The following is a 27,345-nucleotide window of genomic DNA, read 5'->3' as shown; positions in this document are numbered from 1 at the left end:
TCTTCAATTTTGTATGGGCTTAAACTGAAGTGAATGAAATACAGAGAAAATGTAACAGTCTAGTGGAAGAGAAAGTTCGTGTCATGTGTCGGACGAACAATAAATGACTTTTTCTTGTTCTATTTTTTCTCTCCCTAACCTTAACCATGTCATTTGAATTGCCTAATTTTAACCATACTGTTGGCACTGAACTTTAAACTGGCGAGTCAGTCATCGGACCACTTTGCTCATTTTCACTGACATTAAAACGCAATATAATTTCCCTCCCCCTCCAGGTAATGTTTTAATCGATTGTTTCAGTATATTATTATTAACGTGTCTTCTGGCTGGAGCTGCTGCATGAGTGACAGGGAACAGTTAAGCCACCTGATCTGGAGGGATAAAGTGGGGAGATATGAGACCGCGAGGATGATTGAAAGACAGAACATGGAGACAAAACTGGAGGTTTGTAAATGCACTGAAAAAAGCCAAAGAGTCAGAGAGAGAACAAGAGAAAGAATGCCATATGCGGCAGAATGGAAGACAGAGGGGAAGAGTGGAAATAAAGGGAAAGAAAAAAGGTAAAGATAGAGAGGCAAAGGGAAGGGGTCCATATGATTGGAGAGAGTGGGTGGCTTTGGCATCAAGCATTACTGTGACGGATTAAGGGTTACTGCTCAACCGGAGGCCTAAAATAGCGGAATACTTCCATCACGCACGCACGCACACACACACACACACACTCACACTCACACTCACACTCACACTCACACACACACACACACACTCACACACACACTCACACACACACTCACACACACACTCACACACACACTCACACACACACTCACACACACACACACACACACACACACACACACACACACACACACACACACACACACACACACAAGCGTTCTGCCATGGGCTAAAATAAAAAATGACAATGATAATAATAATTGCAGTGATTACCGCTTGTTCCATATCTCCCAGCCATTACTCCCATGTTTTTTATTCTTTTTGTACTCAGCTGTGTAGTCTGCACTACATCTTTTCAATTTCTGTGGCTGTCAGCAACGACAGCTGGGGAGGAGATTACAAAGAAAATATACATCCACTCACAGATTGGAGATTGGACTGCTGAAGAAATGTCATCAAAACCCTTCTTTTGACTTTTATTCTGTAGAAAATAATGGCAGGTTGTTAGGTTTGTGTGTGTGTGTTTAATGTTGAATCCCATTCATTTTCTCCATAAAGACGTTAATTATTAATAGGGCATTTTCTATTAATTTTGTCGAGTTTCGCACAAGTACCCGGCGATGCAGATTCCAATAGCTGTGCCTGTGTGCACAAGGCGATAGAGGAGAGGGCCGCTGCTCTGCTCTGCTCACAGTGACATGTTGGATGTCATCGATGTTCCCACCCAGATCAACGCCTTTATATAGTGACAATACTTCCAGCAGTTGGAAGTATTCTTCTCTGTTTCCAAGTACTGGTTTGGAAATTGTAATCCCTTACACTATTTGTTACTTGGAAAGTTACACTGCTCGGAAAATTATAATATTACAGTAATATATTACTTATATTATATTATATATATTACCCCAACACTGTCCTTGGGTAACTCAATTCACATGGACAGTACATTACATTACTTTAGTCTTGTCGAGATAACCATCTGGAAGGGCTTTGAAACTGAACTTGCCCTTCTGAAGACCCTTTTCAATTTCTGCTCAAGGAGGTTTGTTTCTGCTAGCCATCCACCCCCATCCCCGCCGTCTCGTCTCCGCCATATCCCCATCCCCCTCCCCTACTAATACCCCTTGCACACCAATGGCTCCATCAGGGTTATACCCAGGTCGAAAGTGTGTTTGAATGGGGTAACCCTCCTTGATCTACTCGGCTTCGCAACCCAGGTCGCCAAGTGGGTTTGATAGACTGTAGACTAGGGTCGATATCAATGTGAATTGCGCACGACCTGGGTCGCTAACAGCTGGGGTGGAACAAATTATGTGATTGGTTTGAAATGACAGTGGGGCAGTCGTTAGAGATCGCCGCCTAGCTACGTTTTCACCGTAGACTGTATAAAACTAGGATTTTCACAGGCAGCTTCAACAACAGCAGAACGGAGTGGTTCAATTCATTTCCGAACCGTCCGCTGGCAGTGGGTGCCCGTATGTTTAGTCTGCCTTTTGCAGAGCGGTAGCAGAATTTTACAGGCAAAACTGCATATAAGAACCCAGCGTTGAAACGTATGAAAATAAGTTTTGTTTAATTCTCTCGGCACAGCCGCTCTCTGCCATTTCTCTGTCTTCTTTTTTAAATAAGACGTGAAGCAAACAGCAAAGCCCAACTTTACTTTTAATGAAATCAAACAAAGAGAAATGTTCTCCCCTCGTCTATTTAGTACATTTGCCTTTTTTGCAGTTTTAACTATGTTCTTTTGAGCCAAATCAACTGTTTTATGGTCATGATTCATCTCGGAGCTGGCTTGGTTCCATATATTATACAATATACAAGCATTTTCTGAATACTCAATGGGGATATTGGATGGGGAAACTCACTTCCGGAACCAGAGCTGTTCAACTTATGAACTTTATGAACCCATAGTCATAGTTAACTGAACAAAAGTTTAGAAGCCAGTGAGGGTGCACACAGACAAAAATAGACCAATAAATTTAAAAAAAAAGGTTTTTTTACAGGGAGGAAATCACACCTGGGATGCAGCAGAGGGACACATGGGGTAAAAATAACCTGAAAGTTTCTATTTCTCTCTGATGTTGTCTTCTCCAGCTCATTTCCCTCCTCCGCTACTGCACTATTTTTAGCCCACGATGACTCTCCTACAGGGAGCAGAGCATCGGTCTGCCACCACACGTGAGTCCTGTGCACGTGTGGTCTCCATTAGCCGTAGTTCAGGCGTTAAGACACAACCCACAACACCGCTGCCGGTACCAAGAGAGCGGAAGTAAGGAGGGAGAGGAGGAAAGAGAAAAGGAAGACAACGGGGAGGACAGATATATAATAATTTGGCTAGATTATAATAATTTGACTGGTTTGGTTACTGGTCTGCTTTTGTGCTGCTGGAATGTGTTCTTAAGACATCTTCCCAAAAGGAGCTGAGCTGTATTTCACAGGTTAAGAAATCTGCATGCGTTTTCTTTAGCACGAATGAGACATTTTAAACTTAATTTGACAGCACGTGAGCTTTATGCGATATTTAGAGATGGCAATGTTGGTCTGTTGTGAACAGTCACTTTGGACTGAAATGCAATTTACTTTGGTGATCTTCTGACTTTTCCTCGAGCCCCACCCGCAGGTTGATATTTCTGGCTATTAGTGAAATATCTCACAACTATTGGATGGATCACCATGACATTTGGTGCAGAGCATGTGAACATGCTCATATTGGCTCAAAGCGTCGCAGTGCATAAGCCTCAAAGGGCTGCTAGCATGGCTGGAAACTCTTAGCCTCGCTTTAACCTGCATCTTAGCTGAAGTGAGAAGCTGATCACTGATTGAGATCATCACATCTTTTTTTGCCCCGTATGAAAAATTATTATTTTAGATCATAAAATCACCAAAATGCATGCCCCTTGTTAATCTCCCATCCCCCTTCTCCATCCCTTAGTAGCAGAGAGAGTGCAGGGGCAGAGGGGTTGTTTAGTTGAATAGTCTGACTCATTGATTCTTTATCTGACTGAGGTTTGGCAAGTTAGAGTCTGTGGCTGTGACCATGTCTCTGATTATCAGTAGCTTAACTGTGGTAATTATTGATACTATTGATAAATCCATGGTCCGCTGTTCGTGGTGCTGAAATAGCAGACAAATTTGTAATTTGCCTTTTTTTGCGAGTCTTCTGTCAGTTTTGTCTTGAATCTAAAATATTCTTTAAACTATATAGTTAGTATAATACACCACTTTTTGTGCATCACTGGAATATCTGAATGGGCAACTCTGAAGAATCTTAAATCAATGTGTGGATGCTTCAATATACCCTAAAGGAGTCAACTACAGCACTGGTTCCACATTAAATGAAAAGAAAGGTAATATTTTACTACTAAAAATAATCACATAGAGCAGGGGTCTTCAAAGTTTTTCAAGCCAAGGACCCCTTAACTTAAAGAGGGACAGAGCAGGGACCCCCTTAAAAAGTTGCATAATAAACTGGGCCAACAATAATGTGTAGGGCCACCTTTATACCTTTTTGCATCGAATACTAAGCTATTAAAATAGCCTACTAATTGTTGGCATGATTTTATAAATTATGTTTAAATGTTAAACATACATGTAGCACAGTGAACCCTTAGGATGAACTGTATCTGTTAATGGCCTTAGGGACTACTTTACCTATGGGCCAGTAAGCAGTGGGGATTTATGTTTGCTAATAATATGTTGGATTCATCTTAAGACTTTTTAATTTTTGAAAAAAAAATTCAAAAATTAACAATAATTTGGAGGCCCCCCCTGCATTGACTCTGAGAACCCCCTAGGGGCCCCGGACCCCCTGTTGAAGATCCCTGACATAGAGTTTTAAAGTCAAAAGATCTACTTTAATCTTTTCATATGGCCTACGTGGTGAACTGTAGCTTTTTGAAAAGGACCATTAACTAAAAGAGGCGTTTTTCTTGCTCAGTCCCAAATTAACTATGATGAATGCAACCATCACTGCCAGTCTCAAGGAGTGTGGTACAATGATTCCGTCTCCTTTGAAGAGAATCCCATCACAGCTCATTATCTCTTCTTTATAATTCCAGTTCTCCTGAGAGGAGCCTGGCTCCTCTTCTATGCACCATCTGTCTTAGTGTATGAGTTGTTTCTTTATTGTCTGCATGTTTTTACATATTATCTAAATTGTCGGTAGCCACATGCATTTTATCCTACAATATTGTGTAGCGTTGGGTACTGAATTCTGTACTTTTTTGGGTATCGACCGAAATACCTCGGTACTTCTGAGAACAGTTCACGTTAAATCAAACAGTGCCAAATTTCGGTACCTGAGAGCACGTAAGTCAAGCTTATCTGTCCTCTCTGCATGTTGACAGAGAGCAGGGCTCTGACACACACACACACACACACGCAGAGGTGCAGAAATTACGTTGCCTCGGCAGTTTGTTTAAGTCGCAGTGAGTCACGGCAATGCCGGTAATGCGGTTGCAATGTGGCTTTTCAAAACTCCACGCAGACAGCATTCGCTGCAATATAATATAATGGTGAGCCGAAAGCGGCTGCGGTGCGGTTAACACTTCCTCTGAGACAGGCAGGCACAGCAGTGTTCTCTATGCCCTGGTGACAGACTGACAGGCTGGAGATTGTAGGCCCAACAGTGTTCTCTATGCCCTGGTGACTGTAGCACATTTCACCAACAAGGCAATTCAAAGTGCTTTACATAAAAGAGCAATTAAAAAGAGACAGAAAATAAAAACTAAAATAGAATAATATACAAATACAAGAATAAAAGTTACAGTGCAGTGTAAGAAATTAATAATTATTTGATTTAATAGGTTGTAGGGACGGGTTTGGGAGAGAAGAGGGAGGTGTTATATGTTGTGTGGAGTGTAAAATGTTCAATAAATAAATAACAAAATGTTCCAAGTAAATAGGATAAATAGGTTTGGAATTATTTTTACAACTGAAATACATGTGTGTTATAACAGACGGAAAGTACAGAAAAAAGGTACCATTAACAGTATGTGCATTAACAGCATGTCACACAATTCCTCGAAAGGACAGTAACGCCAAACCGAACATTATAATACGCTTTGTAAATAGAAAATCCAAAATGGAACTACTGAGACAGGCCAAGAAGCTGCAGGGGACAAATGTGTTCCTGAATCATCAACCAGCCAAGAAAAATGACGATATTGCAAGGCAGGCATGAATCTTAAAAAAGCAGAACAAGATACAAGCTATGTGGACAAGGAAATGTAAAGTATGGATAAAGCTGAACGGATCACCTGAAGAAGCAAAATCCATCATGGTAAGGGAGCTGAAAGACTTGGACATATACCGATGAACAGCTCTCTCTGCTTCGAAAGGCCAATTAGATCTATGATAACACGTTTAAATTATTGCATGACCTCGAATTTTGTGCAATTTTGCCTGTGTCTGCTGACACCATGGAACACTGTGTGGAATCATTTGTATAGCCAAGACAATCTCTATGGAATTACATCAACGACAGACTGTTATGAGGGGATCGGATATGGATATCTCTTTACCATTTAGAGAATCATAATGACCTTGGAGGAATAGGATTATTGGAATATACAGGTAGCTGTCAATATGAGCATGAGAAATATGAAGAGCTGAATTTGAAAACATTTGACTACACGGAACATCAAATACATAAAATGGAAAATGGCATAGATCCTGAGAACCATCTCTACAATATTAACAACTGTAACTGTGAGTATTATACCGATGAACAATTCAAAAGAAATGTCATTATGGAAGGAACATTGTCAATAATACACTTCAACAGCAGGAGTCTCTGTAACAACTTCACAAAAATCTACCTGAGACAATATGACAATATTTTTAGTGTAATTGTTGTATCTGAAACCATGTTAAATGATCGGGAAAAATGTAGAAATAGAGGGCTACAAACTATTCACCACCAACAGAATAAACAAAATGGGAGGAGGGGTTGCACTCTATGTAAATAATGATTTAAAATGCAAAATTGTAGAAAGTTCATTCAAGTCTAATTATTCTTAGACACTGGAATAGCCAAGTGAGGCCTAGTTTTACAGACGGGCTGAAGTTAATGACAGACACAGCCTTATTTGAAGATCTTATTGCAAGACTGAATGATGGTAGGGGTTAATTCTACCAGGTCTGGTCTCATTTTCTGCATTTAATTCAATTTGAACTGACTAGTGCCCCATAATTAATATTATTATCAAGCCTAATTCAATCTCTTTTATTGATGACCACTCATTGATAGTCACTCGCTTGAGAACATCAGAAGCCATCAGGGCTTTTAAAGAGGCTTTAAATTCACAAAGCTGGAATAACTCAAAGAAAGCAACAATATGAAGAAAAGCCCTGGATCACTAGGGGACTAGAAAAATCTATTATTTAAAATACAGAAAATAAGTATACATTATGTAAAAACAATTCACAACTATAATGAGATACAACAAGAAGGAATATTATAATACATTATTGGTTCAACACAAAAGCAATATACAAGGCACATGGAAAGTGCTTAACAGCATCATTATAACGTGCACAGCAAAATCAGCTTATCCAAACCACTTCAAAAAAAATAATGAAACAAACATAACCAATTCGAGAGAGATTGTCAATTAATTTAATGATTATTTTGTGAATGTCGGCTATAATCTAGCAAAGGATATTGTGGAGCCAAAAGTGAAGGATGATATAGGTGAAGATAACATCAACACGCATGCCAAAACCATCTTTCTGAAGCGAATTGAGGAAGAGGAGATAATTGAGATAGTAAATACATTTAAAAATAAAAAAATCTCCTGATTGTGATGATATTGATATGACACTAGTTAAAAAAAGAAATTTAAGAAAATATAGCAAAACCACTAACCTATATCTGTAACCAATCATTCCAAACGGGCATATTTCTCAACAAAATGAAAATAGCAAAGATCATACCCATCTATAAAAATGGAGACATGTACTTATTTTCAAATTACAGACCTATCTCTCTTCTTCCTCAGTTCTCTAAGATATTAGAAAAACTTTTTGTTCTAAGAATGGACCACTTCATTGAAACCCACACATTATTGAGTGATTACCAATATGGTTTCAGATCCAACCGATCCACCACAATGACAATTATGTAGACGAGATATCAACAGCAATAGAAAATAAGAAATTCACAGTAGGAGTATTTACAGACCTAAAAAAAAGCATTTGACACTATAGATCATGCAATATTAATGACAAAACTAGAAAAATATGGCATAAGAGGTGTAGCACACACATGGCTTAGTAACTATCTGGACAACAGACAGCAGTATAAATAGGTAATGATAAATCTGATTTAAAGAAAGTAACATGTGGGGTTCCACAAGGTTCAGTACTCGGTCCAAATCTGTTCATATTGTACATAAATGATGTCTGTAGTTTGTCTAAATTGTTGAAATATGTGTTGTTTGCTGATGATACAAATTTATTTTGCTCTGGTGATGGCCTGAGGCTGCTTTCGGATACAGGGGAGAAAGAGCTGAAAATCTGCTCAAAAGATGGTTTGATATTAATAAGTTGTCTTTAAATTTAAATAAAACTGAATTCATGATATTTGGAAATAAAAAAATCAATTATGAAGCAAATATCATGATAGAAAATGTGGAAATAGAAAGAGTCTATGAAAGCAAATTCTTAGTAGTGATTACAGACCACAAATTATGCTGGAAACCACATATCAAACAAGTGAAAACAAAAGTATCAATTTCCATTGCGATATTACATAAAACAAAAGATGTGCTCAATTCAGATTCACTACATATATTGTACAGTTCCTTAATATTGTGTGGAAATATGGGGAAACACGTACAAAACCATCACTAACCCTATTTTTATATTACAAAAGAGAGCAATAAGACTGATTAACAGAGCAGAATACCTTGAACCAACAAACAGATTATTTATAAACTCAGACACACTTAAATTTAGAGACTTGGTGGAAGCCTAAACAATGTATAAAGTCAAAAATAGGATGGTTCCAGAGTCTATCCAGAAGCAGTTTGAGATTAGAGAGAACAAGTATGAACTGAGGGGAATGTGCATGTTCACAAAGATAAAGATTAGAACAAATGTAAAACAAAGATGTATATCAGCAAAAGGAGTAAACATGTGGAATCTTTTAGATGAGGAAGTAAAAATGAGTTACACGCTACAAAGATTTTAAAAAAAATACTAAAAAGTAGGATGATAAATATAAAAGTGAGGCATGAATGGCAATGTGTATATGAATGGGAATGTATTTTGTTTAGTTTTTTTACTTCTGCACATATGTGTGTTAATATATTACATACAGAAATTCATAATAATACATTTTATAAGATTGATAATATCCTGACGGACCTAAGAACAAAATAAAAATAAAATAGAATGTAAAAAGGGCAGGTGTAATAAGCAAATGCTTCAACCTACACCTTTTCGATCAGTGTTGATTATAAACGAGTTAAGATGACACTGCATGAACTAAGGTGATACTTTGTTTTTATTTGTTATTTTTTTACCATTTATGTTATGTATGTGATGTTATGTATCTATGTGATTGATTGAAATAAACTAGGGCTGTCAGCATTAATGCGTTAATCGCGATGCGATTAAGGGCCGAGCATAATGCGTTAATTTTTTTTAATCGTATTAATCGCATGCCGCCATTTATTAATTTATTTTCACTTCACTCGGCTTTGAGTCGTGCCTAACAGGCTACTATTTTGCCGTACTTCCTCGTAACACATCCTGCTGCTGCAGGAATAGCAACGCGGATTTCGGTGCCTCATTCTGGTGCCACTGATACATCTGCGCTTCTCTCTGATGCTCTGAAACAGACGTTACAGGCAACAGAAACATCGCTGCACATGACGCTAGTTAACACTACACTCGACAGCAGCTAACATTGGCCTACCGCTAGCTAGTTAACACTATACTCGACAGCAGCTAACGTTAGCCTACCGCTAGCTAGTAGCTGGATTAAACACGGTTACAGTGCTGACAGCTAACGCTAAATGGTGTAAAGTGTGACTGTATTTCACCGGGATGTAACAATCTGCAGCTGCTGTTTTCGGAAAAACACAGACTAGAGACACATTGACTCTGACCATCTTTGTTGCAATTTTCTAAAATGTTGCCAGTCTTGAAATCAAGCCGAGAGTTTAAATTTGTATTTTAACAACTGCAAACTGCACACTTCTGATATCAAGGCGAAAGTTTGTTTTAAGCAAAGACACAAGCGATGTGAAAGTACAGTACACAAATGACTGCACTTAGCAAAAAACATGCTACAGTATCTTTGAATTCAGGTCACTGGTTCTCAAAAGGATAGCAGGACAAACACTGACATATAAGAACCATTAAATGTACTCTCTGAGTACCAGAGAGAGGTGTGTGTGAAAGGTAATGGCTATTGATTCATCACCCTTTCTCTGCAGGGATTTCTGAGTTTTCTTCTTTCTGTATTCGAAGCAATAACTTTGTCAAACCTTTAATTGTCACCTTAGGTTAAAAGAAAAAACTATGACAACAAAAGGCTGTCTGTGTTTGTGTTTGTGTGTGTGTGTGTGTGTGTGTGTGTGTGTGTGTGTGTGTGTATTGTGAGTATGCATGTGGGAGGCCAGTGTATCACTGCTTACATCTAGTGGTAGAGGCACAAACTGCAGACTGGCCATCATAACGCAATATTGACTGTGGGCCTCATGGACTAGTACACTTGATGGTAGTTACGATAAGATCACCAGATTCACAGTAAAAAGTCTGATCAACGTATAAATGTATAATATGTACACACTCGGTTCATGTTACTGCATTGCTCTTTTCTTCGTGTTAAATTAAACATGTTTTTCCCAATGGAAAATACATCCTGAGCAGCTGCATCAAATGTATGGATATTTATGACATCATCAGTTCTGGAAAATCTACTCAGAGTGCAGTGGTGGAAGAAGTATACTTAGATCTTTAACTTGAGTAAAAGTAGCAATACCACAGTGTAGAAATGCTCTGTTCCAAGTAAACGTCCTGCATTCAAAATTTGACTTGTAGTATCAAAAATATAGGATGCGCCACAAGTAAAAGTACTCATCGTGCAGAATGGCCCATTTCAGAATAATGTATGTTATATTTTGGGATTATAATTATTGATACACTGATGTGTACTTCAATGTTGCCGCTAGGAAAGGTGTGTTTTAATAACTTTATATAGGCTACTTAAGTTATGAAATGATTGAAGTAGAGCAACACGTACAATAATTCCCATTGAAATGCACTGCAGAGAAGTAACGTTAGAAGTAGGCTATAAAGTAACAGAAAAGGGAAATACAAAATTGTAAATGTATGCCTATGGCCTATGTTTTCCACCACTGTCAGAGTATGACACAGTACCACGCATGCTTTACGTTTCATAGCATTTTCAGATTTTGTATTTATTTTGTTTAACACGATTTCTTTTAGCATTTTTAGTGATTTTTTTACAATACATTTAAGTGAAATAAGGAAATTAATTATCCACCTGACGTTAAGCGTGAGACTCAATTAGCGTCAAAAACAGCCCATAGTCAAATCTGAACACACAATAATAAAACATACATTTTTAGATTCAGTGTGATTTACACTTACCGGTAACCCCAATGTCCATCGCAAATAGGCTAGCGTCCATAAATCCGCTTAGAAATCATAGGAATAAAAAACGCTCATTATAACTCCCGAACTTGTCTGATGATTTTCACATTTTGAAGTTTTCTTTAGTTTCAAAGTAACGTAATATGGTAGTTGTACGTGCATCCAAGGGTACATTACAAACAGGAACCGCTAAAAGATAATTCGGCGTACTTTTAGTTGTACAACTTTGCTAAAATGTAAACAAATATAGGCTAAACAAAATCGGGGTAGTTGTAGCCCACAGCTAACTAACTGACACCATGGATGGCAACATTCTACTTCCTGTTTACATCAGTCAAAGACGCCCCTAAATCAAGGTACTACAAATACAGAAATGCAGTATGTTCATTGCAGTTTGCGTGCATAAAAAAAAATAGGTTCCAATCTAGTTGACATTCAGACTTAAATAACATTGTAAATAAGATGTTTGTGGTATTCTATAAAGTGCTTTGATTATTCAGATCTTAAAAGAGAAATAGCAATAGCCTAATTTTATGAGCTACTTCACACATTTAGAATATAGAAAAGTTATCAGCATGTTATGTTTGCACTTTCTCCATTTATAAAAGCACAATAACATGACTATATAAAGAACGTAATCAAATTAGAATTTCATGCTTTTGCTGGTGCAAACCCTGCAAAGAGGCTACAGGTAATCCTGTGAAGGAACTGTTTGATATCAAATAAAACGGGGGCAAGCACAAGCAGTATGGCTAATTAAGACAAGATGTCTGGATATGTTTCCAAAGATGTAGTTTCTTAGAGTCAGTCAGCAAACTATAACTTTGAAATTGACATTTCTAGTATCTGAATTCATGATCTCTATAGAAATTAGTGCCGTGACATGTCATTAATTCATTAGTCATTAATTTTAGGTCATTTTTCATGTGTAAGTATGGTAGAAGAGCTGACACCTATTTAAAGATTTAGGTAGGAACTTTTTCTGAGCTCTAAACATTTATTTTACAAGTAGGCTATATGGTGTGAAACTACCAACTCAATTAAATGTACGGTGGCCCTGAAGTGCAAATCACAACAGCAAATAGAAAAACGCAACAGCAAATCATAAAACACAACGGCAAATAGGAATACAACAGCAGTCGTCGTTTTCATATTTGCTGTCGTGTTTTCCTATTTGTTGTTGTGTTTTCCTATTTGCTGTCGTGTTTTCATATTTGCCGTTGTGTTTTATGATTTGTTGAAGTGTTTTCCTATTTGCTGTCGTGTTTTATGATTTGCTGTTGCGTTTTTCTATTTGCTGTTGTGATTTGCACTTCAGGGCCACCGTAAAAATGTATTTAAAGTCTCAAAATGCTAACGCTACCATCTAACATTTTGAGATTTAGAGAATAAAAGAAATGCAGTTTTGTAAACACAAATATAAAATCATATATTTGTGGGATAAATTATTAGCAGAGAGTGGATCATGTTTTAGTTTTGTACTAGGTCATTGCAGTTCTCAGGTCGACATCATTCTTTTGTTCTTGTTTTCTCCTGATCTTTCCACAAACCAATGATGACACAGACATTGTATGGTGGTTACGCCCCCTGTGGGAGTGCATTGGTAATAACTTTATTGCAAAAATACAGGTTCCCTCTTTCCCCGAGCAACACCACCCCAGAACTGACACACACAGTCTACACACACCCACATTCAATAAACCATCTGCAGTGGTTAACTCTTTACTCTCCAAACCTCTCTTGTCTCTGACCATCACATCATTCACAAACATACACTTTCATCCTTTAGTTTACATTCATTCGCTCTCTTTCTCCCTTTTTGCTTTCTACCTACTCGTTGCTCTCTTTTTGCATTCCATTGGTTGAAACATAGTAGTTAGATGCAGAACAACAAAGTTCCCCAGCAGCATTAAACATGAGATCTCCTCCACCTCTCTTTGTCTCTGCCAGAGTCCATGAGAGCGCCCGTGGGTGGGTGTGTCTGCCTCCTGACTGTCTCTGATACAAGATCGTGAGGGAAGGTTGATTTGCATAGCGGACTCATGCGCTACAATTGGCTACATTCTCCCACATCCAGAACCCAAAAAACAATCAAACAAACAAAAAACAACAACAAAATCGGAACCTAAATGAAAATAGAAACAGCAATGTTAAATACGCTCTCTGAGTTAAGTGCCAACCTTTGGTTTAGTTACAACGATCAATCAACATCAGTAAATTCTTGAAGAATTTAACATGGGCCAGTTGTTGTATAAGGACTTTGTTATTTTATATCATGTTTAATAAAGCATATAATGAATGTACTCTACACACTGCTCCTCAGAAAAAGGGGTGAATTAAGTTATAACTGTTCATTACTGTATAATAACTGTTCATACAACTGAGGAATGGTTGACATCTCTGAAGAAGATAGCTCACTGGCTGAAAAAATACCTCTAATACATATATATTATATAAAGCATATTCATATTAGACATGTCACTGTCTCAGGCTGAAGATGAGCATTTTCTATTCACATCTGAGGTCTCAAAACCAGTTTCAGTGGGAGGGATAAATAATTAAGAGTAAATTGATAAGTGCCACTGAAGTTCACCTGAGGCCTTTAAGTAAAACAAATGCCATCGACTTCTCTCCAGCTGCTCCTCAGTCAAATAGCCTTCGGAAAGTGCACTTCTGCCATGTAACCTTGTAAAGCGCACTTGAGTCAATCCCTTTTTTTTTCATTGATAAAGCCTACAGTAAGAGAAGGGTTTCCTAACCTACATACTCTCAATCCTTCTCGACTTTCCTCCCCGTTTGGCCTTATTCTGGTGCTACTGTTTCTTGTTTCGGAAGAAAGAAAGCAAGCGCGAATAAAAGACAGCAAGAAGGAAAGAAAGGAACAAGTAAAGAAGCAGAAAAAAAGGAAGCGCTTTTCTTGTTTAATCTCCCGGTAGAAACGGGAGAGCTGTCATTAGGTCGGCGAGCAGTTTGGGGGCGGAAACTCCAGCTAGACACTTGTGAAGTGCACTCCACTTCTATTTGAAATGCAGACATGAGGAAGTACCACTTTAAGTTTATCAATATTTGTTAATTATCATTATCAACATTCCATAAGGTCTTATTTATTAACATACAGGTTTCATACATGACTTTTTCTGTACATGACTTTTAGTTATTAGTGAGTTCGGTCTCGGGCGAGTTTACTGTGCGCGCACACAGGAAGAAAAAAACAAACAAACCCAAAAACAAAGAGAAAAAATATGGCTGTCCATCTGAAACAGACCCAGTTCGGCTATGTGAACGTCCAATAGGAAATGCCCGTGAAGAAAGAGGAAGAGGCGTGGCTACTAGGTACGAGTCTCCCCCTGAGCTGAGGGTCCTGTAGGATGGAGGACGAGTCTGCCGCGAGCTCAGGTCATAGTCAGACCCCGCCAGTGAGCGACCAAGCCAACAACACCACTGAAAGCGGCATGCTCGCCAGGCTGACTTGCACAGGGAAACCCTCTGAAAACCCAGGGGGGAGACGAGAAACAACAGTCCCGGGAAGTAGGGGGGGGAAGGTTGAGGTTGTAGTTGGGGGTCAGAGTGACTGCATAGACAGAATAGTAGGTCAAGAGGGAGAGGGAGGGAGGCAAGGAGAGGCTAAGCGGGGTGCTGCAGGCGCTGAGGGAGGCTCTATGTCAGTGCAGATGTACATGTGTGCGTGCATGTGGTTGCGTGTGCATGTTGTTTGAGGGAGAAGGAGGAGGAACAGGATAGGAGTTGAGTTAGATCCTCCTGAGCCAATTCCAGGTCCGTCAGACGGGCCCGGCGCTGCTGCCCCACGTGGAGGTGGACGCTGTGGGACATTAGTGAAGCAACGCGGGACTCTGGTCAGAAGACAGCTTGACCCCTGTCAGACACAGCCAGAAACTCCCCGCACTGCCCGACAGCTCCTGAGATAAGAGAAGAGACAGATTACAGATTACAGCAGCATGAAGGTGCATTCAAACATTTAGAGAGAATTTTAAACTATGAAATAGATTTGAAGTGGAAGAGGTAAACCAATCATTCACGTAGAAATCAGTTTGCGCTAGCCACAAATGTTCAACACATGCAAACACACACAGAAGTTCAAAATCCCAAACATACTGATGCTCTAAACAACATGTTATGTGCTACTTGGTGCCAGCTTTTAAACTACTTGAACCCTGACGTTCCCCATCTTCTACTTAAATCTACCCCTAAGTAGGACATTTTGTCCCACGTGTTTTCACCACATATATTATATATTGAATATAATCTCCTCCCTGAACCAATACACTAATTAAGTCCAAACACACAAGGCCATTTTTTGTATTTCTGCACCATTTCAGTTGAAATAATTAATTAGTCATGTCTTGTACATCAATTTATAGGCCTCTTCCTCTCATTTATCTTTGGAAACTTTGAAATCTAATGTACAGTTCTGTGAATTAGTAAAGTGATATGACAGCACACCAAAAGGCCTCTTCCAGCACAGGGCTGCAATGCAATATATATATATATATATATATATATATATATATATATATATATATATACATATATAAGATAAAACATTCACATAAAAAGGGAAAAACAATAACTTCCATGAATTGACTGCAGCAACATGTGTAAAAGAGAACAAATTGGGGGAAGATTTTTTGCACATGGAGTAAGTTGTATATGAATTTCATTAAAAGAGGGATGTTTTGAGATTAACTACATTTTTTTTTAAAGTTTACAGAGTACTGAATGTGCTATTTTGTACTCAACAAAAACGATTCAACCTTTTCTAACCAATAATGTATTTATGGTCATTTATATTCCTCTTGTCTAGTCTTCTCTAGTCATTTGACTAATTGCTTTACTGAAAAAAAATAATCTCACATACCACACTATGACCTTTACATGGAACTTTAGAAACCTGGTTGTCCATCTACCTGTATACTTAATGCTGCTTTCTGAGCATGATTCACTGATTCCAGTGAATGATAAGAAACCTGGATCAGAACTCAAGCTGGCAAGTTTTTTCAAACTTGGTTATGTTTACATCCACAGAACAAAGACATGCAGCCGGAAACATTTGGGGAATAAAGCCTTGTATATTGAGACCAGTTTTATTTGGATTCACCTCACATCCCAAACAAACAAACAAACAAATAAATCTCACAGGTTTCAAGGGTCGGTGTCTACTTGCTGTTTATTTATTTTTCTGTTTTGTATTTGCAATATCATTGGTTCCTGGTTTCCTTATTATTTAGGTACCAACACCTCAGGCACCTTGCCCCACAATTGTCATTTTCAACTTAGTTTCTGTTGTCAGTGTTTCGTCTAAAAAGTTAAGAACTGAAGAGAAGTGACACATGCAGTGATACAGGGTTAGAGCCAGTTGTTCCAAGCTGTCGTTTTGGGCAAAATGATGGACTTATTACTGAAAAGAAATATTTAAGTTTTCTCTAGAGAGAATAAAAACATCTTGTAAAAAATATTTCAGATCAATGTGCATTAGCCTCTGCTCCCACAGTGAGGTGTGATTTTTGCACTCTGAAACTGAAAAGGTGTAAAAACCTTGAGCTGATGCCTCTGCTTGTCAGACCATAAAAAGTCTCTAAAAAAAGAGATAACTTAAATGACACAAACAGTTTTTCTACATGTCATCCTGGCATGGAGTAAGGCTTCAAAAGTTGGAAATAACCTGTGTTGTTTCTGACGGGTGATGTTGTTGTTGAGCTCATTTGTGATCTGTCCTTAAAGAAAAGTTATAGATAGTTAGTTTATAGAAGATAGGTGATTTCTGCTGGATGTTTTGACTAAATTTGACACATGTAAATTTGCCCAGGGATGAAAATAACCTTTGGCTCTCCACAGTTATTACAAATTAGTGCACATCCCCAGGATATAGCTATGTGCAAATAGGGGCTTAGCCTGTTTTTGTGCCACATGAGTTTGCCAGAAAGTAAAATGTTGACCAAAAATATCATAAAATATCAAGAAAATACTTTTACTTTGCTATTCTGACTTGATTTAGAAATTGCTATGAAACACACTCATCTGGCACTCAAAGTAGCTAAACCAAGGAGATATGCACACTCTTCACAGTCTTGAGCAGATGAGCGGTATTTTCCTTAAACGGTTACAGGAGTAACGCCATATAAGCTCAGCGCAGTCAGTGTTTACCTGTGAAGCAGTGGAGGGAAGTGGTGATGAGAAGGTGTTGGTGATGAGAAGAATGGAGGAGATGATAGTGGTGGAATAGCAACAGGGACTCAGAGGAGAGGAAGTAAGCAAGGAGAGGCACTGACATCAGCCTGTTTCACCTTTGAGAAAGAAAGACAAGGAGAAGCAGAGAGAGGAGGACAGATTGGAAATCGAAAAAAAAAGCAGGACAAAAGGGAGAAACGAGACAAACAACAGGGGAGAAGAGCACAGGGAAAAGCAATGTGTAAAGTGCCACGGCCACGGGATATCAGGCAGATGCAGTTTAACAGCACGGCCACAGGGAGGCAGCAGGACACAGGAAGTCACACTCACGAAGCTGCGGGTTGCAGTCAGCCGGCTGCGGCGCGAGGTCACTACTGTGCCGCTCAGGCTGCGTCCAATTCGTCTCAGGTTTTCCCCATCAACAGGCTCCCGCAACATCATTGGCTGCAGAGGGAGAAAATGTCTGTCAGATGCTGGAAAATGGATCCAACTGATGACCTGCGAGCATGTGAGGGGATTCTGTTGGAAAGACTACGTAGACAATACCTTGTTGAGGTAGGTGGGGGTGCTGGTGCAGTCCGCCCCATACACACTCCTCTCCATGTCTGCGTTGGGCGTCTTGGAGCGAGTCTGCCCTCCCATCCTGGATATGAGCCTCTCTGATGGGCTGCAGCCTTAAAAGACACACAGGCAGGTTTAAAAATACTAAAATATGTCAACTTTTTAACAACTCAAATGTTTCTCTAAATTTAACCATGCAAAGCCAAGGTAAAACATTATTTATATACAAACAGGGGAATGATACAATACTTGCACTGTCAGAATAATTCTATGACTTGACTATGATGAATGGATGAGCAGCTCATCCATTTGTGCTTTGCATTGTGTGAGAGGGTTCAGAATCAGAATCAGAAATACTTTAATAATCCCAGGGGGAAATTATTAAAAGCAAGTTTTTCAGCATACTGACTGTTTTTAAGTATAACTGCCACTTTTACAGTGCAGACACACTACATACTCAAAACCTGCTTAGAATTAGTGTATAGTAGTGTTAAACTGGGACACAGCTAAAGGTTTTTAGCTTGTTCTTCATTTCTTAACATGGTTTTAAATACAACACATGTGGGACTTTGTACATTTAGCCTTATCTCTAGTAGGAATCAAATGTAACAACGTACATACTAAACATTCATTACAATTTATGTTTTGAGAATTAACAGAAAACTTGACTATACTAGAGTACCATAGGACTACTAAAAAATATTTTCATCATCAATTACTCTATTGCTTGTTTTGTTGATTAATCAATTAATCATTAAGCTCATGAAATATGCAAAAATTGCGAACAAAAAAATTACAATCACTAAGTTCCCAAAGCCTAACGTAGCGTCTATAAATTGCTTATTTTATTCGATTATTATCTATTAAAAATGCTGAAAATGGAAGGGATAAATTACTTACACAGTTACTTGATTATCAAAAATTGTTTATAAATGTTCTGACGATTAAATAATAGTTATTTATATTATTATTTAGATATTATTAATATTATAATCATTTCAGCTCTACCATAAAATCTTTTAGGGATTCATAATTAAATTATACATGTAAATTACATTAAATTACGACATATAATTTTATTACACTTTTAGAAGTTTTCCCAAGTGTTGTGGTAGCTCTTGGTTTTGTGCCTGACTCTGTGTGTGTGTGTGTGTGTGTGTGTGTGTGTGTGTGTGTGTGTGTGTGTGTGTGTGTGTGTGTATACCTGTCTTTCCAGCCAGCAGACTGGCCTGGTAAAGGGAGTCAAGCTCAGACAGCTCAGCCTCTTCGCGGTCACAGCAAGGATCACTGTGTTGCCCTGGGGCATGCTGGGAGTTGTAGTGCCCTGGAGAGGACTGGCAACTGTAGCTGTAGGGCTGACTGGAGGTCTGCGGCCTGATGGGGACACAGCGGTCCGGGGGCGTTTCATACGGTGTCACCACGGCGTCAGGGCGGTCCAAACTCCAGGAGGACCAATGACGTGTGCCGCTGTCGGCGGCAGTTTCGTGCCTCGGCCAATGCTGAGCAGCACCAGTGGGGGAATGGGGCTGGGGGGGCTGCCAGAGAGGCATGAGAAGTTTCCTTTGCCCAGAGGCTTCCAGAGGGGAAGATGGGGGAGGGGTAGAGGATGGAGAGGGAGGGTGTGTGTGTGTGGGTTCAAGGTGTGTGGAGTGTGCAATGTGTGTGGTGTGTGTATCCCAGAGACGCAGAGGAAGCGAGGGCAGAGAGATGGCTAAGTGCTTCCCCAGGGGTCTGACACTCACCCCCCCTGCCTGCAGCAACTCGCACAGCCTCACCCCTGTCCCCTCCCTCCCATCCTTGCCTTCCTCCCATCTCCTCCCCATGCATCCACCCTCCTCCTCCCCTTGGCTAGAAGGTGCGCAAGGGTGAGGGATGCTGAGGGTGAGCAGGGGTCGAGGGGGAGCGGGCCGATAGGGTGGAGGAGGGGGCGGGTCCGGACCCAGAGCAGTGTCCTGGTTGGGCACTGCCTGGTCCTCTTCCTCCTCCTGATTGGGCGTCAGCAGTACTTGGACCGGGCCAGGCTGTTCACTGGAGGACACAAGAGAGGGAGGGTGTCAGTAAGCCAGCAGCAAGTAAAAAAAAACAAAAAACAGAGCTGCTCTGACGTCAGGTGAGTTACTGCATAGAGGGAAGGTCACAACAACGCTACAGGATAAACAAGCAGAAAACAGACACACACGTACAAACACACAAGCTCTCATACTTTCATACAGAACAAACAGCTACCAGCAAACAATGATGCAGCCTTGTGCAAGCACCGCTTTGTGTATGGGATTCCACAGCCATGCTGTTTATGAGACAGGCACAAGCTCAGCTCCACTGACTGACAGATCGCTGCAGGTTCACCAAACGTAACTCTCTGATCTGAACACATCCAGCTCAAACAACCAAAGACTTGAAGACTTCAATCTGATTATCAAAACAGCAATCTACCCTATGCTGCATTGATGCAGTAAATCAACACTGAAAATAAATGTGGCTTATACAGTCTGGAGTAATTCAGTCTCGGCGGGCCACTATATTACTTTATTGATTTACATACACTGATATGTGGAGGATATGATATATGTTGAACATTAGTGGAACATCTCTGCAGAGATTCTGCACTCTATCAGAGTAGCTGTGTGTGTGTGTGTGTGTGTGTGTGTGTGTGTGTGTGCGCGTGTGTGTGTGTATATATTGAACTACAGTAGTGTGTGTGTTGGTATGTGTGAACAGCAAGTCTGTACATTTGTGTGTCTATTTTTAAAGACACAAGAGTGTACGCAAACCTGTCTGTGTCTATGTGAGTACCAGCCCCCATCCCCCACATTAACTCTCTCGTCTCTTTTCGGCCTTAGTAATTACCCAAGAGGCTTTGCAGCAGCAAGCTATAAATCAGAGGCTTGTGATGATCAATAGAGGAGAGGAGGAAGGTAATAAAAGAGGCTGAGCGCTGAGCTTTACCTCCTCTTTCCCTGCATCATGTTGTTAACAGTTTGGATTTACAGTTTATTCATTTTTAACAAATTGTGCTGCAGATTAAACTGAGTTCTAATGAAACAGGGACTTAACCCGTAATTAACATGACTAAGTTAGCAAATCCAATCATTATATTTACTATAAACTCAGCTGGTTCAAAGTGCCGCAGAAAGACTCCTTACAAGATATCATGGGAGAATGTTTTAGAGTAGATTATACGATTTTAATGACCATGTTTAAGACATGTATGGGATTGGCTCCTCACTACATTTGTAATTTGCTAACTTCATATGAGTTTAACCCAAGATCCTCTAGGAGACTCTTTGGGATTAGGGGCACTTTAATCCAGAATTGATGTTATTTAAAAAAAAAAACATTTAAATAGTTTTTAAAATAGTTTTAGTCTCTCTGTGTTTTAGTAGTACTAGTACACCGCAGCAGCGGTGCCTCTGCAAAATAGCCTTGGGAAGGAACTTGTTTTGGTGTGCATGTTTTGGTGAAACGTGCACGTAGGGAGGCGAGCTCTGCAATTAAAATGGCTGTTGAGTGTGTGATGAGAATTATTCTGAAAAAAAGTTAAATATAATGGTTCTAGCTCGGAGGTTTAGAATGCCAACACAAAGAAAGCGGAAAGTGAGGGACATCCGGCCGAAAAATGAGGGACATCCGGTGGAACCTCCGGCGGCAGTGGAACTATCCCGTAAATGAAACGTCGTCAATATAGACTATATTTTATACCACTCTGATCTGTGCATTTTCTTTGTTGAGTATTTGTCCGATTAATTGATTAATATTTAGATAGATATATATTTGGCCTATAGAATGTCAGAAAATAGGGAAAAATGCCTGTCACTATTTTGAACAGTTGACATCTTTAAATTGCTTTTGTCTGATCAACAGTCCAAAAGATATTCAGTTGACTGAAATCAATGGAAATCTTATTATTTAAATATGTTAGATGTGATTATCTCAGATTCTAGATGAGCTGCCTCACTCTTTACATATTACATATGACACTTCTTACGAAACTTCCCTGCTGAAGCTCTCTTTCCCCTCCTCGCACAGCATAACTAACACATCCAGAGGAATGCAGACTGACTTACTGTAACACACAAACACAACAGCAAAGAGCAAAAAAACACAAACCACAGTGCAGGATCTGGGACTACAATCGCACGGCAGCACAGAGGACAGAAACACAGTGACGGACTGCAGCTTTACAGACAACACAAAGAACAGAGGGAAGCCTTGGCAGCACACAGCTACAAAGAGCAGCACAACAAGTATGCAGGGAAGCAGTGAAGCACGGAAAAGCAGAGAGCAACTCTGTCTCTCTCTTTTTATTCTCGATGGCAACACAGAGTCCAGCAAAGCAGGTTTTTACTGCACTGCAACAAACACACAAACACAAAGGGGATAAGACGTTGCTGTATATAGCCAAGTGCTTGAGAACACACACACATTCATTCAGACACACATACAGCAGGATGTGAGAGTGCAGTGCTTGGGGTTACAAAAAAAAGGGGTTCTGGGATTTTTGGCAGCCAGAGCTGAAGACACACACATGAGGGTGTTGAGGTGTTTTTAGACAGCCAGCACCCAGAGGACACACACAGAGGAGTCCTGAGGTGGGTTTAAGGACAGCTTGAGCTGAGGACACACACGAAGTGAGGGAGGGAGGAAGGGAGGAAGGGGTTCTGAGGTGGTTTTGAGACAGGCACCGCTGCGGACACATAAGGGGGGACAGTGGTGGTACCTGCAAGGCCCCTGTGGGCGGGCGCTTCCTGTCTCCCGTTCCATTTCCTGTTCCTGCCTGCGTTTGATTGGGCCCCCAGTGCTCCTCATGCACGCAGCTACAGCCAATCCGCTATGAGCGTTAGCCTCATGCAGGGGTCTGAGCACAGCTGAGGATGTTAACAACAGAGCGGGAGATAAAAAGGAGAAAAGACAGAAAGATATAACGACAGAGTGGCAGAGAAAGAAAGAGTGAGGGAACAGAAAAGAAAAGTATACCAGAAAGAAAATTGAGTAAAAGATAAAGACAAAATATGAGGATGAAAGAACAGGTGAGACAAAAGGGGACAGAGAAAATAGAAGCAGAGCAGAAGGAGTGGTTATGAGGGGGCCGGCATGCATTACGCTCCTCTACTGTAAGTCAATGTGTTTTAAACATGTACATGTATAGAGTTGCAAAGTGGGATGAGATTGGTTAAATCACACATCAAAAATAGTAACCACTGGGTTACAACTCCCAAGGAGCATTTCACTAGAAATAGGTCTTTGTAGAAACCTGATAAAACATTCTGTTTTAGATTAATTTAATAACTATGGTGCTCTATTTTATTCCCAATTACAACAAAAGAGAAGTCAAAATTTGCTGCAGCTCTGATTTGCACCTTCTTCTACAAAGCTACAGCTGCTGTGGCTCATGGGTATCGTAATATTTCACCACACCAAATTGACGAAAAAGAAGATTTCTCAGAAACAAAGCTGAAATAATTAAAACTGACAATCATCAACTTCTTGTATCTTTAAAATTAGATTTTGTAACTTTCAAAAGATGAAATAGCACATTTATTCTCTTACAAATTAAAAGTTACATCCATAAGTAATGTAACGCATTCTTGCTCAATTTAATACACTCAGTGTTTTGCCACTAAAGGCTTACTTGGTCTGGTATGACCAGTAACTTATGACGGCTAATGTTAGTACATTTAATATTGCTTTATAACAAATATCACTGTGTCTCTGAGCTTGTGACTTTTTGTGCCGGCAACAATAGTTCCTGTTCAGCAAAAGTTATATTATCTTTCATGTTTTTTATGTTGACAAAAATTTGAGGATACTATTATAAGAAAACTTTGAAATAGGAAGACTTTATAGTGCGAAAAAATACTTCTACACCCAGCATCTAATCCCACTTTCCAGCTCTGTTGTAAATGCATCAAGATGTAAACTTGGACTGTAGTTAGTAAGTCAAAAAGTCAAGATTAGATAAGTGAGGAGCAAAGTTGAGGCTACATTCATGAAGCCACACCAGACAGAAAAAAAGGACAAAGCTTTCTATGGTGTGTAGCCTTGTGAACGCACCCTAAATGGTGTTAGTCAGTTATAAAAAAGATGCAGAAGAGGACAACAAAAGAGCAGCCATCGCCCATCCTGGCTTGAATTTAGAGACTTTTGATTGATAGAGACAGAGTAAAGGAAGGTTGATGACAGCTCTGTTGTTGTCGTTGGCTGTAATGTCCTCAAAAACACTGAGGCAGATTGTTTGGAGTTGGTCTGAAACCATTGATACGGATGTGGGAAACCAAATTCTGTTACGTAATCGCACTGATAGTGATGCCATCTGTTCGTTTGCAAGTTGTCCTTTCACTTCATCAAGGTTGAGTGTACTCACAGGGGTGTGTGTGTGTGTGTGTGTGTGTGTGTGTGTGTGTATGTGTGTCTCAGGTACATGAGGCTGAACACACTAAAGCACACACAGTAGGACAGACAGGACACAGCACAATAATCCCTGATAGAGATTTAGTTAGTGCTGAGCTGGACGGGGAAAACCTGCACACCTGCAGTTCAGACAAGGCTCTCTCTCACACACACACAGACACATATTTTCTTAAAATAGTAAAGCTGGCACAGAAAAATATAATTTGTGGATGCAAGGACTAAGTATGCATGAAAACACACAAACACACAGACACACACACACACACGCGCACACACACACACACACACGGACACACACACACATGCACACGCACGCACACGCACACACACACACACACACACACACACACACACACACACACACACACACACACACACACACACACAGGAATGTGGACCACACCAGAGCTGTCTTTTGAGCCAAGTGTCCAGTCTGTCAAAGTAAATCTGAAGTCAGGTCTCGTGCCATTTAGGTCATGTCTAAGTCAAGTCACAAGTCTGCAAATTGCAAGATATAAATCTTTAAAGTGTCTGAATGTTGATGGTGAAAATGACACAGCGGGTGTGTTTTTTTTGTTGAATTGTTTTTGTATTTAAACGTTTTGCCTTTAAGTCTAAAGTAAGTAACCTCAGTGCAATGAAGTCCAAGTCAAGTCTCAAGTCCTGACTGTGACTTGAGCGACTAAGTACTCCAAATCCATAAAGTTGGGGGACTTGCCCGAGACAGATTAAACAAGACTAAGAGTCTACAGCCCTGCTGGCGGCTCTGTGACTCTCTGTACTTAGGCACAGCTGTGCCTTCAGCTAAATGCTAATTTCAGCATGTTAAAATACTGATGTTTACAATGTTCACCATCTTTGTTTAGCGTGTTAGCATGCTATCATTTGCTAAATAGTACTAAACACAAAGTACAGCTGAGGTTGATGGGAAAGTCATTAGATTTGCTGGTATTTGGTGAGAAACCAAAGTATTAGACAAATGAAATGTTTACTCCCGCTACAGGAAAAGTCAGGAGATCACCAGTAAGTCAGTCAGTAAGATTCATCCTCTTTGAACCATAAATACAAAATGTCATAGCAATCTATCCACCAAAGTAGTGGACCAACAGAGCCGTAGAGCAATACTGAAGCGTGACTGAAAAAGCATTTAGTTCCTAGTAATAAAACACTTGATTCTACACTTCAGCAGCTCTACATGTTTTTGTTAGACCCTCCATTCTGGTAAACACCTAACTCTTTCAATGGTCCATGCCCCAAGTTTGCAACGTAAATGTGTAGTACTAGTCCCCAAGACCAAAGTGAGATTACTCATCTGGTGTAAATACAGTTACTCATTACACCAGAAACTCCTGTAGAGCCACAGAACACATTACAGTGTTATTATTCCCAGTGACTAGTAAATTAACTTTGACATGTAAAATTGGTGGAGTGCCCCATTTAAGCATAATTTAAGTCTCACGTCTACAGCTCTGGAACACACAATCTCACATACACACAAAGATACACACTACACACAGGTACATACATGACTATTTATATGTATGTATAAATGTACATGTACAGAAACATGAACACAGGGAGAAACATTCTCAAACACAAACACATGCACGCACACACACACACACACACACACACACAGACAGACACATAAAATCACAAACACTCACAGAATTGTTTCGCGAACTAAGAAACACATACACATTGTGAACTCCTTAGAAGTCTGAACTTGGACTGGGATTGTGATTTTGAATGAGAATCACTTTGAGAAAGTTTCCCACTCAGTGCTGGTCAGTAAACATCCCAAAAGAGTTACCATGTTGGTGATAAAAAACTGATCTGACAAGGATTCGCTCTCTGAAGTCAGCTAGAGCTCAGCTGGAACTGTCAGACACAAACACACACACATTTGTTCTGACATAAAACACTCATATATGACATACAAAAACACAAATATATACAGTATGACTCAGAGTAACACACACTGAACTAATAGACAAATATAAAATACAGACGGTGGTAGACAGATGGAGAGACAGCCGAACAGATGGGAATGAGGACAAAGGGGAGATCAGACAGTACAGACAAGTCACTGTGACTGCTAAAGTAGATAACAGGTGATAATGTGACCTTAAAGTTGCACCGGGAAAGATTTTAACATAAAAATACATTTTATTAGCTCAGATCATAACACAGCCTCACGTCCCTCCAATTGAAATGCCAGAAATTTGCATTAGTTGTATTTTTTTTTAAGTGACAAGTGAGATTGAAATGGTTTAATAAGTCAGTGATGGCTCGTTACAATCTGGGGTTTAAACATAGACTGTATATAAGAATGGACCAACAGATCCTGTTGCTCTGGACGGAGACCAGTGAAGGCCATTAGAAGCACTTTTCCGGTGATGGCTGAGCGTTACTGCTCCAACTGAGAGAAACGACGTAAATGTGACGTGAGCAACCTGTCTGAAAGTCGTAAGTCTTCTGGTAGCTGTGCCAAGAGAAATCTCAATCATTCCCAATCTTGCAGAGACGGAGAGCGTAGGTATATGTAAGGAGATAACATAGGCACAGGCTAATTATTGCTAACTAAAATGCTAGTTAACATTAGTAATTAAACTTAAACAGCTAATGTAAGTCCAAACTGCCTGCGAGCTTCTCCTGTACTATACGGTAATTCCTCTACTATGCGACAGTAAGTCGCGTGGTTATGACACAATCGTTAGCCTATTTTTACAAAAACGTCTGCTACGGAGCCATAACGTGAGGTACAAGGTAATGGAGCCTTTTATACATTGTCGTGTTTCTTTAGAAAAAAACAATGGACAAATAAAGTCTTTAAATGCTTCAGATGTAAAGTTATTCGCTGTCAAAGTGACGTCAAAATGA

The 27,345-nt window shown here is 39.8% G+C and overlaps 1 protein-coding gene across 1 annotated transcript in view; it reads right to left on the bottom strand.

The window, feature by feature from the left end:
- Positions 1-19,973: 19,973 nt before the first annotated feature.
- usp54b (ubiquitin specific peptidase 54b) overlaps positions 19,974-27,345 on the bottom strand; it is a 41,573-nt gene continuing 34,201 nt past the window's right edge. Inside the window, exon 15 of the mRNA XM_078279954.1 lies at positions 19,974-20,082. Coding sequence (XP_078136080.1) covers positions 20,051-20,082 — 32 coding nt within the window. The 3' untranslated portion in view covers positions 19,974-20,050. The remainder of the gene's footprint in view (positions 20,083-27,345) is intronic.

This window comes from Sander vitreus, chromosome 21 (assembly GCF_031162955.1).
Source record: "Sander vitreus isolate 19-12246 chromosome 21, sanVit1, whole genome shotgun sequence".
NCBI lineage: Eukaryota > Metazoa > Chordata > Actinopteri > Perciformes > Percidae > Sander > Sander vitreus.
The sequence above is the reverse complement of the archived record's forward strand: the minus strand, read 5'-3'. Positions and strand labels throughout refer to the sequence as shown.